This window comes from Falco punctatus, assembly GCF_963210335.1.
Source record: "Falco punctatus genome assembly, chromosome: 3".
In the NCBI taxonomy this organism is placed as follows: Eukaryota; Metazoa; Chordata; class Aves; order Falconiformes; family Falconidae; genus Falco; species Falco punctatus.
In genome coordinates, this window is record NC_137582.1 from 15,401,598 (window position 1) to 15,417,592 (window position 15,995).

General features: G+C 46.9%; 1 protein-coding gene across 5 annotated transcripts in view; it reads left to right on the forward strand.

The window, feature by feature from the left end:
• Window positions 1-554: 554 nt before the first annotated feature.
• Window positions 555-15,995, forward strand: part of ADCY8 (adenylate cyclase 8) — a 134,593-nt gene continuing 119,152 nt past the window's right edge. For 4 of the 5 annotated variants that reach the window (XM_080379581.1, XM_080379583.1, XM_080379582.1 and 1 more), the window contains exon 1: window positions 988-2,024. In XM_080379581.1, the coding sequence (XP_080235707.1) occupies window positions 1,089-2,024 (936 nt within the window). In that variant the 5' untranslated portion in view covers window positions 988-1,088. Of the gene's footprint in view, window positions 2,025-15,995 lie in introns of all 5 variants that reach the window. The other variant, XM_080379580.1, reaches the window with a different exon arrangement.

Below are 15,995 nucleotides of genomic sequence, written 5' to 3' on the forward strand. Positions count from 1 at the left end.
GCGCGCCTGTCCCTCGCCCCTTCCTCCTTCTCCTCCTCCCCGCTGCCGGGGGAGCCCCGGAGCCGGAGCCCTCCCTGCCCTGACCCGCGGAGAACTTAGGATGCTCCCAGCCGGCTTCCCAGAGCTCTGAGTTTAGGGCGGGATTTTCGTTCCCCTCTCTTTCGCTTTTTTGTTTTAAGGCTTGGTTTTTGGTGGGAATTTCCCCCCGTCCTTCCTTTCTTTTTTTCCCTCCTTTTTTTTTTTTTTTTTTTTTCTCGTTACCAAGCAAGCCGAGCGTCTGCGATGGATGGCAGCCCCGAGCCCCCGCCGGGCAGAAGCGCCCCGTGAGCCAGGGCATGCCCCGCCGCCGGGGGGATGCGGGCGGGCAGCCCCCGGCCGGCGGTTCCGGCGCCGTGACCGAGGATGCCCGCGACCCGGCCGCCTCTCCCCTCCCGCCCGAGCTCGCAGGGCCCCCGCTGACCGCAGCCCCGGGGACTGCAGCAGCTCCCGGGGACCAGACCTCGGAGCGGAGCCCCGGGATCCCCGGAGAGAGGAGCTGCTCGCCGTGAACGGCCTCTCTGCAAGGCGGCTCCCCCCAGCCCTCCGCGCCTCCAGCCTCCGGATGGGGCCGACGATCGCCCGCCGGGCAGCGGGGCTGCGCCCGTAGATGCTCCGCTCCTCCCTCCTCCTCTCCGGACCTGCGGTTCTGCTCCCCCCCTGCTCCCCGCCCCGAGGAGGGCGCGCACCCAGCCCGCCGGGGCGCCGGGGCTGCGCCGCAGCCGGGCTCCGCGGGATGCGGCTCCGCGGGGCGCCGCGGGAGCGGGCGCGGGCGCGGGGCGAGGGCCGCCTGCGCTGAGCCGGCGCAGCCGCCCCTCCGACCCCAGCGGCGAAGCAGCCCCGCCGCCAGCCAAACCGCCCGACCCAGGGACCTGCCTATAAATGTGATCCCCCCCCCCCCCCGCCACCCCGCCGCCGCCACCCGCCCTTCTCCATCCCCTCCCTCCTCTCCCGCGGCTCCATCCCTCTCCCTGCTCCCCTCCCCAAAGCCGGTCGTTTGTGTCCCCCGCGCCCCCCCTCCGCCCGTGCTCTGCCCCCCGCCAGTCACCGCCATGGAGCTCTCGGAGGTGCGGTGCCTGAGCGACAGCGATGAACTTTACACCATCAACAGGACCCCCCCCGGCAGCGGCAGACCCCAGCGCCTGCTGTGGCAGACGGCCGTGCGCCACATCACCGAGCAGCGCTTCATCCAGGAGCACAGCAGCAGCAGCGGCGGCAGCAGTAGCGGTGGGGGCAAAGGCTTCAGCTCCGAGGAGACCTGCTGCCCCAACCACCACCACCCGCCGCACCACCACCACCACCACCACCACCTCCGGCGACAGTCGGCCGGCCGGAGTTTGGGCGGCGAGCGCCACAACAACGGAGGCACCAAAGTCTTCCCGGAGCGCACGAGCAGCAGCGGGGACCTGGGCTTTCTGCCCCTGGACTGTGCGCCCAGCAACTCCGACTTCTTCCTAAACTGGGGCTACACCTATCGCGGGGTGATCTTCCCCACTCTCCGCAACTCCTTCAAGTCTCGGGACTTGGAGCGCCTTTACCAGCGCTATTTCTTGGGCCAGCGGCGCAAATCTGAGGTGGTCATGAACATCCTGGACGTGCTGACCAAGCTGACTCTGCTGTTCCTCCACTTGACCCTGGCCTCTGCTCCCATGGACCCCATTAAGGGCATCCTTTTGGGCTTCTTCACCGGCATTGAGGTGGTGATCTGTGCCTTAGTGGTGGTCAGGAAGGACACGACCTCGTACACCTACCTGCAGTACAGCGGTGTGGTCACTTGGGTGGCCATGGCCACGCAGATCCTGGCAGCCGGCCTGGGCTGTGGCCTCCTTGGGGACGGCATTGGCTATGTGCTCTTCACGCTTTTTGCAACCTACAGCATGCTCCCGCTGCCACTCACCTGGGCCATCCTGGCTGGGCTGGTCACCTCTGTCCTGCAGCTCGTCATGCAGCTGGTCATCCCCAGGTTGGCTGTGACTTCCCTCAACCAGGTACTGTGGCAAGGAAAGGGTGGGAAACATCCTCTTTCTCCATCACTCTGAGTGAGAGGAGGTGTGCGGTGTCCCAAGAGATCCTCTCCCTTTTAGTCAGGTGTGCAGAGGTTTGTTACATGGAGGGGAGACCACAGGCAACAGGCAACCTTCTCTCGTCCTCCTCAGTCTCCTGCTGCCTATCCCAAGGTTTCACCTCAAGCTGGAGATGGGGACACTTCCTAACCTCTTGGTCTCTTCTCCTTGTACATTCACTCCACTGCTGTCCCTTGAAACAGCTTTGGGGAGAGGAACTTCTGGGGCAAGCGGGGAGGATGGGTCATTCTTCATTCTCCTCCCTTACTTCCAGCAGCGGTCCATGGCATGAGATGACTGCCTTGGCCAAACTCTCTCACAGTTCATCTCTCATTTCACTTGCTCATGCCTTTTAACTCTGGACCTGCTGGGAGGACTGGTACTTTTATATGCGCAGCACAGCTTGAGCTGAGCTACTGGAAAACAGGAGCAAAGCATGCTGCTCTTTTGCAAGGAGACCAAAGAAATGCCCCAGAGAAATAGGGGGTAAGTTCCCCTTGGAGGTTTGGTGTGAGGTCCTAGGCTGTCTTTGGAGGGCACCAACAAGCCTTGTTGTCTGGTGGTCATGGGGCAAACATTGTTGTGCTGCATCCTTACAAGTGATGTCTAGGACAGAGTATTGGTTACAGGGGGGAGTGGTGGTGCAGGTCAAACTGCTGAGAGGTACTGGGCAAGATATGGGTCTGAGGAGTTAAAACCAGGACTAACCTGACTTCACACTCACCTGGATTCTCCCACATGAAAGTGAGAATGCACCAAACTCCCAACATTCCTGCAAGGCAAGAAAACACAGGCTAACTAGGGCAACTTAATCCTGTAGAGTCTTGCGTCTCCCTTTCTCCCTCCCTTCCCAGATCATCACAGCTCTGTGCTACCAATATTTCCCAGCAGATTATAATTTCCATTTAGCTGGCTCTGGGGACTCAGGGAGAAGGGGGTGGAGGTACTGTCAGATAATCCCCAAAAAAGGGAGAGTGCAAAGGAATGTGGTGTCGGTGGCATGTTGTTTACGTGATTGCTGGGATGCACAGCTGGGAAGTGGCTGATCTTGTGCCTGGAAGTTTTGATGACGATGGTTCTTGGGACACATCTGCCTCCTTCAGACCCTGGCCCTCCTGAAACCCCTGCCCATCCCCTTCCTCCATGCACTTGTTAGCTGTGGGCTACCTAACCTTCACTTTCCAGTGGCCGAGCTCACCCTGTTTCAGGAAAAGCTGCCCCAGTGTGTTGTGCCTGGCTGATCCCTATGGATGCGAGACAATTACGCTGGGCAGAGTTGTTCCCAGCTCTCGGTAATGTGCTGATGAATGAACCGCAGCCACACGCTGTGTCCCACTCCCATGCACTGCTGTAGCTGCTAGTGCTGGGTCAAAAGCTGTGAGCTCTGAGTTATGCTGATTTCTTAATTTACTTCCATATCCTATCCCGGAGCTATGAGTAATGTGCTGCTATCTCATTATGCGCAGGTATCACGGCTGTTTAGCTGGTCCACATGCACGCACGCGCTTCCCACAGACATTCCTAACAAAGACATTTCCCAGGAGAGATATTAATATCTTCATTTTGTTGCCTGGTACCTTGCCAGTTGTGCGAATGAACTGCCTTTGAGCAGTGCACAATGAGAGATTACCAGCCAGATGATTGCCTTCATGAACTACGTATATAAATCTCCTTAACAGGATCCGCGCAGCTTGCCACACGTCGGGGCTGATTTACACTGGCTCCCGATTTACACCGAACCCACTTTACGCCGCTTAATTACGCGTCGCTTCGGCCCGCGGCCCCCAGCCCGCTGTGGGGGTGGCGGGGTCCTCCCCCACCCCGGGGTCTGCTCCCTCCCTCCACGCAAGGTGGGGTTCGGAGTGGGGGGCGGGGACCCCCCAGCGGGGCAGCGCTACCCCCCGCCCCCCCCGCGGCCAGCTGTCCCCCGCCCCCGCCGCGGCGCTGTCCGCCGGCGCGGTGCTGAAACGGCCGCGGCGCTGCGCGGCCCGGGGGCTCCCTCCAGCGGCCCCGGCGGGAGCGCGCCCGCCCGCCGCCCCCCGCGCACGGGCGCGGCTGCGCCCCCGCGCACGGCGGTGCGCACCTACTGCGCCTCCGCCCTCGGGCGCTGCGTCCTCACCGCTCTGCCCGGGGCTCAGGAGAGCGATCGGCGAGCCTGCGCTGCACTTGGTAGCTTTGCACCGTTTTTTTTTTTTTTACTTTTTCCAGAGAACTGCAGAGCGCTTTCAAGTGTCAGTGAATGAGGGCTTTTACGGCTGATGATGGGTGTATAACTACTACTTTACAGGTGAACCGCAGAGAACTGAAGTGACTGTGTCATCAGGGTTACACAGGGAATCTTTTCGACAACACAGGTTTCTTGATCTTGCAGGCAAAGCACTCTCTTTTATTGCAGGGGTTATTTTCCAGGTAAAATACCCCATCTTCCCTTCAGAGAAGCCTTTCAAGACCAAATGAACTATTTGATTACGTAGCAATACCTGTGACCATCTTGCTGTACCTCAGGATGCAGACAGCTGCTTACACTGGACCAAACCCAGGAATTAAAGCAGATAATGAAATAAAAAGCAGAGGGTAAAACGTTGATCGTAGTACAGATAATAGGGTTTCCAAAGGTTTTTATGAGACCTAGATTTCATGCAGAGAAAATACTGAATTCAGTTCTGAACAGAAGGAATTGTCTGCCCTGGAGTCAGTTTATTATTGTACTCAATAGTATCCATGGGCATGACGGTTCTGATCCTATATACCACACAGGTATAAATTGGTTATAAGTCTATCTATATTCATAAAGTTGCAACAGTTGATACAAGAGGAAAATCAAGTGCTGTGATCTGTTTTCCCTTGATCTCTTAATTAATCTTAGTTTTCATTGATAAATTTGTTCACAAGCAGTTCAAATTGTTAGTAATACTGAACTCAAGCATGCGGTACTACTGCCTGGTTCAGCTATTTGTTGAAGTTAACAAAATATGCATTACCATGAATACAAATAATGCCCACTGTTTACCATTTTTGCTTGCAGTAACACTTAAGAGGTCATTTGATTTTACTTCCCTTGCATCTCATAATTAATTTGAACCAGGATCCTAGGTAAAGGTGAAGGAGAAAGACTCCCTTGAAATTAGACTTAAAAACAAACAAAGACAGCAAACCAAATGTAGACTCACTAGTTTCAATCCTGCCAAGTGCCCAGTGCTTCTGAGGAGATATGACCACCCTTAAACCCAACTGATGCCAGCCTGAAATGCTGAGCAATGTGCTGCTGCTAACCAGGAGAGCCGTGGAAAAAGGGCCTGATACCATGATTTAGGTAAAAACAACACTGATACTGACTCAACTAAAGATTGTGCCAGGAAATAAATGAGAAATGGAAGATCTTACTGGTAAACAAGTAAAGTGCATGAATTTGTGTGCCCGGTCAGATACTGTGCTGGAGGTGGTATTTGCCTCTGACATTCTGCAAAATGAAATATTATTTGTATTGCATTCATTCTTATTTTTTCCTTGGTGATAACACAATATATAATCCAAAATTTCTAAGACTGTATATGTGTTTCAGGCAAATGGGGAAGAACAAACAACTCGGAGCTTCTCAGTGTTATGTAACATAGGCAGATGATAATATAGATATGAATTTTGACAGGCTTGGAATTATGTAAGCTGCAAACATACTCTGGATTTTAATCCTCTGTCTGTGCACTCTTCAGTCACGTGAGTAAATTCCACCAGAGTCAGTAAGCTTACTCTTGTGAGTAAGTTACCTGCATAAGGGATAGCTTAAAGGATCAAGTCCTAAATTACACATATTAAATAAGACTTTAAAAATTCATTTAGAAATAGCCTTGAAGCGGGTAATACTGAGACTGGGAAAATTGATTCTTTTCCCTCTATGAACATCTGTCTTTCCAAGTCTAGGCAGTTCTGTGAATTAATATAGCGATTGTTGCTTGCTTGTTTTTCTCCCCAAACCCTCTCTCAGGGTTATTAAAAAAAAGGCAGAATTCATGAAGTCACAAGGAGTCCTGTAGAGATAAATCTGTATAATTATATAATGGCGACTGACAGCTTTTATGTGTGTACTTCAGCTGCAAGTTCTCCAAAATCTGATCATAGCTATCAGTATGTGAGTATGTACAAAACACACTCATCACTTCAAAATTTCTGCCAAATGTTTATGGAGTATATGTTAAATCTGTAGGGTATAAGGATATTTCAAAGCTGGCTACCATTTGAGAATCAGAATCAGAACACTCCACCTGTACCCCTACAGTTGCTTTCATAGCATTGTTTACTATTTGTTTTTTGCCAGAGTCCGTTGTGGGTGACTTATAACCTGATTGTGTGATTTTAGACTGGATTATGATCTGCTTTCCTTTTATACCCTGTAGTATCACCTGACCAGTATCAGTGGGTCACAGCATAATTAGATTAGAATTGGATACACTTTTCTCTGAAGCAGCTGCATCATTGTTGTGCTAAGTAGGGCAAATGCATTAGTTATATTTACAATTTGATGATTAATTGCCTTCAGAGAGCTCCTCCAAAATGGAGGAACTCAGGCAGAAACATGAATGAAACCTGCTTTTATCTGTGAGTTTCAGCCTACAACAGTTAGCGTGCTTGTTCTCAGTGAAAGTTACTTGCTATTTGTTGTGACGTTTTTTCTGCCGTCAGGACACTTCTGGGTTGTTTTTAAGGTTTTATTTATTGCTCACTTGTTTTTCACCATGGCCTAGAAAGAGGCATATGCTCCAAAACAGCAGCATCTAATGCAAAATAATCACACACTGGAGCAGCATACTTACAGCTGACAGTTAACAGCAGATCATGCTGGAATGATCCTTATTAGCCTGTACAGAAAACTGAAGGGGATAAACATCTCCAGTCCATCCTCTTACTGCACTTCTCAACCCTGTCAACGATGTGACCTGAAGAGGAAAGAGAAAAGGGCAAAACTAGAATGGTTTAATGGATTCTTCTCTTTCCGGGGGGCTGAGAAGGTGGGGAGTGGAAGGACTCCTTCCTCCATTTTCCTCCATTCAAGAATATCTGACTAAGCACAAGAAAAACTAGAGTGTTTCATGTAAAAGGTATAATTTAGTAAACAGAAAGGAATTAAGCTTTTAAAGTGATGCTTAGGCTGATGGAAACTCCAAACCTGAAAGCCCTTACACAGCTCCTGCCTAGCACCCCATCCCTGCAGGCACCTTGTTAACATCACATTGCTTTGAGTGCAGTCTTGTGTTTAGCTGCGCTTCTGTTTCTGAGCATCCCATGAAGTGCCTCAATAACTTGATGTTAAAGTTATCATCCAGCCTAGCCAGAATCAAAAACTCTTGTAGCAGAAATGCATTCTGCAGTTATACAGCACACACGGGGCCTGCCTGATGTGACAGCCAGGTGAGAAGGGGCTTGTGCTCTTCCTCTCTGTAACAAATGCAGTGATGAAGATGTTTCTGGGCTGTGGCAGACTAAGGTTTAAATCCCTTTTTTCTCCAGAAAGGATTGGAATCTACTTTTCTTACCTCACCAAAGAGTTTCCAAAGCAAACCTCCTCCCATTCCTAATACAGCTGTTCTTCTGGGAAGATAAAAGGTTAAGATCCAACAGGCCAAAAAAAGAAAGACAATAATCCTGACTCTGTAACCAGCTGATTAAGGAATTCATCTCTGGTGGGGTCCTTGCTGAACATTTTAGTGTTTTATATAATGCTATTAAATCATTCCTTCAAGCATGTGTCCCAACAAGCAGACTGTACAGTCGTCCCCTTTCTCTGACATGATGAATCTTGAATTTCTTTTTCAGAGTGGTGCAGCCTCCCCAGAGAATTTTTCTCCCTCCTTATCTGCTGCCCCTCCAGCTCCTGAAAAGCAAATATATAGTCTACAGGGAAGGCATTTCCTAGGGAAGCAGGAGATATGAATGAGGGGTGAGCCTCCAGTCATTGAGCTGCTATGCAAAGATATATAGCTATTTTAAAAGATAACGGTAGTCTGTGTTCAGCTTTTGAACGGAAAGATACAGGCCGTGCCCTCAGGGATAGAGAGGAAGGGGGCTTGGGGCTGAGAAGCCCAAATATAGGGGAAAAGCTTCACAGTTGATCTCTAAATCCTGGGGTAAAATGAGGTTTAAGATAGAGTCCCTATCTTAATAGTTCCCTCCTAGCTAGCTCTCCTCCCATTCACCACGCTGGCTAATTTATATTCAATCTGAGACATTAAATTCTTTTTGCATGTTGTGTAAGAATCCGTAAGAGCATCGTGGCATTAAACATAGGCTCCTGCCTTAAGCTATAGTAGTCATGTGTCTGCAGATGAAGTGCATAAGGACTCTATTTTGTGGCTTCTGAGGTTTTTTTGGGTGTGGTTTTTTGTTTGTTTTGTGTTTTTTGTTTTTTTGTGTTTTTTTTTTTGTCTAGCCTTCCTTCAGAGGCAAACTCTGTTTCATTTGCTTTATTCTTGGTGCAGTGCAGCTTGTACCCATCCCCGACGCAGAAGGGACTGTAGAGTTGCAATCTGGCACAAGGAGGGAGATGAATGTAAATCGCTGAGTTAGTGGTGCAGTGAATCTTGAGCATTTTGGTACCAGCTCACTCATTCAAACCAGTGATAAAAGAGATCTGGCTGGTCAAAAGGGATCAACCACAAAAGGTATTAACTAGTTGGCATGTCATGGAACTAAGGACCTTGCTAAGTGATCTTATCAGGGCCTGACTGACTCAGAGACTCCTAAGGTTTGATTTAGGGGCCTGATTCAAAGCCCACAGAGTGTAATATAAAAAAATCCCACAGACATGAGGACTTTTAGGTGAACTAAGAAGATCACTTCTCAGGACCCTCTTTAGGAAAAGGGTTGCTCTGAATCCTCATTTTTTTCTGAAAGAGAACACAAGCATGGCCATCCAGCTCCTCCAGGAATCTCTTGGAGTGAGCTCTGTCACTCTTATCTCTCCAAACACACAGGTCTGCAGACAGAGATACCGCTGTGGTGCTGCCTACTCTAGAACAAAAACCATCAGAAAATGTACACAGGGCAAACTGCAGAGTCAGTCAGCCATTGGCTGACACAGTAATATTTCATCATACGAGTTTTGTTTATTAGCAACTATTTTAAGAAGTGTTGCTATTTCATTTGCCAGTTTCTTCTGCTGCAAGGTCTCATGCAGTCAGCCCTAGAGGAGAAAGGAAGGCTGCTGGGTTGATTAATTAACCATTGCCGCAGTCTGAGAAACAGCTGAAGCATAGCAAAATGTAAAAAAATATGTGCAAAAGAAAAAAAAATCTAACACAAGCCAATTGGTGGTTTTTTTCCACAACCTCAACAAATAATTGTGCTTCAAAATACTCTGTGTCAGTGTTACAATTTTATATGACGCTTTTAGTTTTAATCTAGAGAACAGTATCCCCTGGTATAAATGAAATACTATTTGAATGAATTTAATGATTTAAATCTTTTACCTCCATTTCTTTTTTGATTTTGATTTAATCATTACTTTATAGTTTTGGATTTTTCTGTATCTTTACTTTCCTTTGTTTTAACATCACAGTCATTTAAAAGTAAAATACAGAAATCCTCCTTTACTGAAATCAATTGAATGGAAGCATTCAACAGTAGCAGAATCCTAATCAGGAAAATCAGTTTCCTTGGAAGGATCTGATCTCTGGGCACTATATTATTTTTCCTTCGTTAAAACTCTCCTGCTTCCTTTACCTGGGATCTACTCAGGGATGGAGCTATCTACTCTGTGCTTCTTGCTTTAGCTCTAACACAGTAGAAGCATCATGCACCAATCCAGACGTATCATCACAATGCAAATAAGAAATAATAATAACCAGGAAAATTAATCAGCACAGAAGAACTACATGATATTATCCTGTGTACCAGGTGTTTTATAACTCTGGAGTAAGGATCTTAGGTAAATAAATCACTTACATCTCATAGGAGTTACTCAAAATGTACTAGATCTAGTTATACACATTCCTTTATCCTATGATTCTCTGTCATATGTGAAAGTACCTCTAATGCTTATATATTAGTAGTAATAATCTTCATAAGCATACTAGATAGGGTTATAACTGTCACAGAAATCATCCCACACATGCCCAGTATGGATATAATTTAATGTGCCAGATATGCATATTCTTGTAGAAGGAGTGATACTCACCACAGATTTCCGCCAGGGACTGGGAATGAGGATCATTCCCGTTTCATCACTACATTTATTATCGGCCTGTGCTGACCCACACACATCACTTTATGTTTCTGTGCTTCATTTGATTTGAAAATTTGCCATTCTCAGTTGCTGTAATACATGACTAATACGTTCAATTGCTTTGAGCTTTTTGTGCAAAACATGCCCATTATCTTCCATGATGCACCAGAATAGGAATACTATTGACTTGGGTCAGCCATACACATTTTTTGTTAAAAAATGAATACAGTGAACGTACTGAGAATGTCTGCATATAACTTTACTCTTTCTTAGAAGACCTGGTTCTACATAATTCTCTTAAAGGCTGGAAGGTATGTCCTATGAGGAGCAGATAAGGACTCTGATTTTGTCTGGTTTGGAGAAAAGGAGGCTAAGGGGTGACCTTGTTGCTCTCTACAGCATCCTGAGGAGGGGATGTGGAGAGGGAGGTGCTGATCTCTTCTCCCTGGGATCCAGCGATAGGATGCTTGGGATAGACCTCAACGCTGCACCAGGGGAGGTTCAGACTGGACATTAGGAAGCATTTCTTTGCCAAGAGGGTGTTCAAACAGTGGAACAGGCTTCCTAGAGAGGTGGTTGATACCCCAAGTCTGTCAGCGTTTAAGAAGCATTTGGACAATGCCATTAAAAAAATTATTTAACTTTTGGTCAGCACTGAATTCCTCAGGCAGTTGGACTAAGTGATTGTTGTACATCACTTCTAACTGAAATATTGTATTGTATTGTATACTGTTCTGTTCTGTTCTGTTCTAACTTCAGCCCTATTAGCAGTGACCCCAAGATCCCTTTACATTAGTCCATCTGTGCTGAGGGGACTTTAAAGTAGATGCCATATAGTTTATACAAGGCTGTGCTTGCAGTGCTCGGCTACAAAGCCAGACATCTCCTTAGCTGGCTTCCTGGTGACCCCATGCTTCTTGCTTTCACACCCATGCAGTGGACCAGTTTCAATGAGAGGAATGGAGAAGATTCCCCCATGATTAATTTGTTGCCTTAGTAGGTCTCTGCTATGACTGGGATCCATGGGTCCAAACTGCCTCACCTAGAACTGAGGGAAAACCAATGATCAAGTCCTGATCCTTGTGCAAATGTTGCAAGCTGTTGAGCAAGAAGAAATTCCCTCCTTCCTGGGTACTGAGTGAAACTGAAGACTGTATGTCTCAGGTTGAGCTCTCTGCTGCTCAAAGGATTAAGCAGTTATGACACATTTCAGGATTCAGCCCAACCCTCTCCCCAAAGGCTGCAGCTATATTAACTCCTCCCAAACAGGGTGCGTGCATCCAGCCTGTGAGGTGAGAAAAGCAGGTCTATGATGGCTGCCGAACTACACATGGGAACTGCGGTGGGAGGGTTAGCTGACCAAGGCCAGAACAGTGCCTGCGACTGCTCTGGTGGTTTAACAACACAGATGATTGCATTCCAAAGATGTTCCTCAATGCTGTCTAGCGCACTGCAGGGATGCAGCCTCCCTGCCTGCCTGTCCTCTTCTGAATTGCAATGAAGCTGAGTGGTAGGTGTATACTCGATGTGCCTGATCATGGTGCTAAGTAAAGTGGGGCCAGTTCTCTTTAATGTCAGTGATCTGGACAATGGGATCAAATGGACCCTCAGTAAGTTTGCAGACAACACCAAGCTGGGGGGGGGGGGGGAGTGTTGATCTGCTGGAGGGCAGGAGGCTCTGCAGAGGGATCTGGACAGGCTGGACTGATGGGATGAGGCCAGCTGTATGAGGTTCAACCAGGCTAAATGTCGAGTCCTGCACATGGGTCACAGCAGCCCCAGGCAGCGCTACAGGCTGGGACAGAGCGGCTGGGAAGCTGGATGGTGGAAAAGGATCTGGGGGTGCTGGTTGACAGCCGGCTGGGCATGAGCCAGCTGTGTGCCCAGGTGGCCCAGAGGGCCAACAGCATCCTGGCTTGTATTAGAAATAGCGTGGCCAGCAGGACCAGGGCAGTGACCGTCCCCCTGTGCTCAGCACTGGTGAGGCCGCACCTTGAACGCTGGGTTCAGTTTTGGGGCCCTCACCATGAGAAAGACACTGAGGTGCTGGAGCGTGTCCAGAGACGGGCAACGGAGCTGGGGAAGGGTCTGGAGCACAAGTCTGATGGGGAGCAACTGAGGGAACTGAGGCTGTTCAGACTGGAGAAAAGGAGGCTGAGGGGGGACCTTATTGCTCCCTACAGCTGCCTGGAAGGAGGTTGTGGACAGGTGGGGGTCGATCTCTTCTACCAGATAACAAGCCACAAGACAAAAAGAAATTGCCTCAAGTTGCACCAGGCAAGGTTTAGATTGGATATTAGGAAAAATTTCTTTATAGGAAGGGTTATGAAGCATTGGGACAGGCTGCCCAAGGAAGTGGTAGGTCCCTGAAGGTATTTTAAAAGTGTGTAGATGTGACACTTAGGGACATGGTTTAGTGGTGGGCTTGGCAGTGTTAGGTTAATGATTCGACATGATGATCTTAAATGTCTTTTCCAACCTAAGTGATTCTATGGTTCTATATAGTATCCTATACTTGAAGCATTAAGGGAGTAGTATATCCCAAAACAGACAGAGAAATTTATAGTAGGTTCCTGAAAGTTCTGAAGGTCCTTGAGAGCAGCCAGGAAAAATTGTTCTTTGAAACTTCAGCAGAACTTAAGTCATATGAATCTTGCCCAAGGACATTGCTGTAAAATTTTTTTTGACATTTCCAGAATGTAGCTAAATGCCTGACTGATGCTATGGTATTTTCCTTGTTCTCCCCAGTCCTGAGAATAAAAGCAGCTTGTTGACAATAATGGGAAAAGAAGAATTTATTGTATGTATTTCATTTGTGCTAACATAATTGCTTTTGTTTGGTGTGTTTCACTAGCCACCTGAGAGGCTACAAGAAATGGTAGAAGAACACATGAAGTGTTCCCATTTTCTATATGATGGTATAGGATGATAGGGCCTCCAATAATCTTCTTATAATCTTAATAGCTCTTCATGCTTAGAAATTATTTTTCCAATGACTTATCACTTTCTTTCCTGCACAAATGTTCTTACGTCTACTTACTCTTAAGGGATAGTTATGTGCATTATCTGATGACAGCCACTCTTCTTTGCTATTCCTCCACAGTGGAGTATCTGCTGTAAGCATTCAGTTACTCCAAATTGCATAACCAATCAAACCAATAAAACTTATCCTTAAAGAGTTTATCTTTAAGGACAGGACTGTTAGAGGTAATGTGACTTTGGAGAAGGAGTGTAAAATAATGCATCTTAACATTATGGCAATTATTTTAAAGACAAGGAAATCACTCATAAGCATAAAGTTGGGTATAAGTTTTTTGATCACCTGAGGCCTTGAAACTTAGTACAAAGACTGTAAGGTAGCTGTTCTTTCCTCTTCAAGCAGCTAACAAAGCTTTTGCTGGCCAGATTGCTTTCCATGGCACCAGAACATGCCAATTTCCTTACTGGATTTGCAAATAGTCTATCCAAGTGTCATGTATTAAAGAACTCTTTTGATGATACACAACAAGGAAGTTCATTTGAGATCACTTCTGGTTTTCTTCTGCAACAGAAGACTTCTGTAATTAAACTTGATATGTTTGATTTTTTTAAATCCAAAAGCAACCAATATTTCTAATACAATTGGATAATACCCCATATTTAAATTTCTAGAGGTTCAAACCACTTCGTATATGTAGATATACTTGTATTACATAGATATAAATATTCGGCAAAGGCAATGCTGTGGAATTTCATGCTTTATTCTTTTTTTGTTGTAACTTGCTTTCAGGTTCAGTAATTACATTTGCAAGTCAAAATAATATTTACTATGTTCCTAAAGTTTGTGTATATCTAAAGAGAGTTTATAGATGCAATTTAAAAATGGAGAATACACACACCATTAATTAAGAGACATTTTTTCTAATTACTATAATTAAAAATTTAAACTCTAATCTGGGAATCAAACTGTCATCTTCTGGCTAACAGCAATATGGATTCAGCAGTTGCAAATTTGCAGAGAACTTGCAAGGTTGCTTAGTCAGATCTTAGTGGTCTTTACCATAAAATGACAACTCAGGAATCTCAGACAAAAAAAGAAAATGCTAGAGCATTCTTCAAGTAAGGAAAAGATTAAAATTAGAAACCATAAACACACACAAAAATTATCACAAACTTTGCATGAAACCTGTGGTCTACAAAACATGGAAGGATAGGTGTCCATAGCAATTATTCCCAGTATAGTCATCTGGCATAAAGCCCATTTTTCAACGTGATCTAGGGGCTCAAAAGCACACAGAAGTAGCAAGTGAGATTTCCAACACTCCAGAAGCTAAGGGACTCCTTAAATCACTTAAGTGGTTATGAGAGTGTCTCATGGGACTCCTTAAGTCCCACTAACTCCCACCAGACTCAATAGAGTTAAACACTCTTACATGGTGCAGACAATGCCAAACTGGGAGAAGTGGCTGATACACTAGATGGTTGCGCTGCCATTCAAAAGGGACCTCGGTGGGCTGGAGAAATGGGCTGGCAGGAGCATCATGGAGTTCAATAAAAGGGAAACGCGAGGTTCGGCACCTGGAGGGGAATAAGCCCATTTACCAGTACAGACTGGTAGCTGAGCAGCTGGAAAGCAGCTCTGGGGAATAGGCCCTGGGGATACCAAATTGACCATGAACAAGCATGTGAAGGCAAATGGCCTCCTGGGCTGCATTAGGCAGAACATTTTCAGTGAGTTGAGGAAGGTGATCCTTCCCCTCTGCTCAGCCCTAGTGAAATACACCTGGAAGGCTGTGCTCAGTGCTGGGTTACCTAGTACTGGAGAGACATGGACATACTGGGTTGAGTCCAGAAAAGAGATGTGAAGGGCCATGTGACAGATGAGGAAAGGCTGAGAGATGGGATTCCTCAGCCTGGAGATGAGAAGGTTCAGGGCGTGTGTGCTTGCGGGTAATATGATTAACATGTATAAATACATTACTGGGGACAGTGAATGAGAGAACGCCAAACTCTTCTCAGCAGTGCCCAGTGACAGGATGAGTGTCGATGGGCACAAACTGAAACACAGTAAGTTCCGCTTAAACATATTAATACTTTTTTTACTGTCAAGGTGGTTGGACTGACAGGTTGCCTAGAGATGTTGTGGAGTCTTCATCCTTAAAAATATTCAAAATCTGGTTGGATAAGACACCAAGCAACTTGCTCAAGGTGATCCTGCTATAAGGAAGGAGATTTAACTATGTGATCTCCAGAAGTCCCTTCCAAACTCAACTATTCTGTGATTCTGTGATAGTGGTACAGGTATGGTTTCAAATAGACAGATCCAAAGACCTGCTGAGGATCTGGAGGGCAGAAATAATATCTCCAAATCCAGCCTGAAGCAAACACACAGCCACTGCAGGGCACAGCTCCTGTGATCTCAGCATGAGACCTGGTTTAATGTATGTGCCATGCCTTCTGCATTCGCTTCAGTCCATTCCAGCCTTGAGTCTGACTGTGGGACATAACTGCAGGCCTGTATCCTAGAATCATAGAATCATTTAAGTTGGAAAAGACCCTCAAGATCATGGAGTTCAACTGTAAACCTAACCTTAACAAGTCCACTGCATGTCATCACCTGACCTGGTGCATCACTTCTTCGTGAGAGTTGTTCTGTGGGCTTATCGCTATGATATGGTTCAAAACTCAAAGCAGCATCCTTG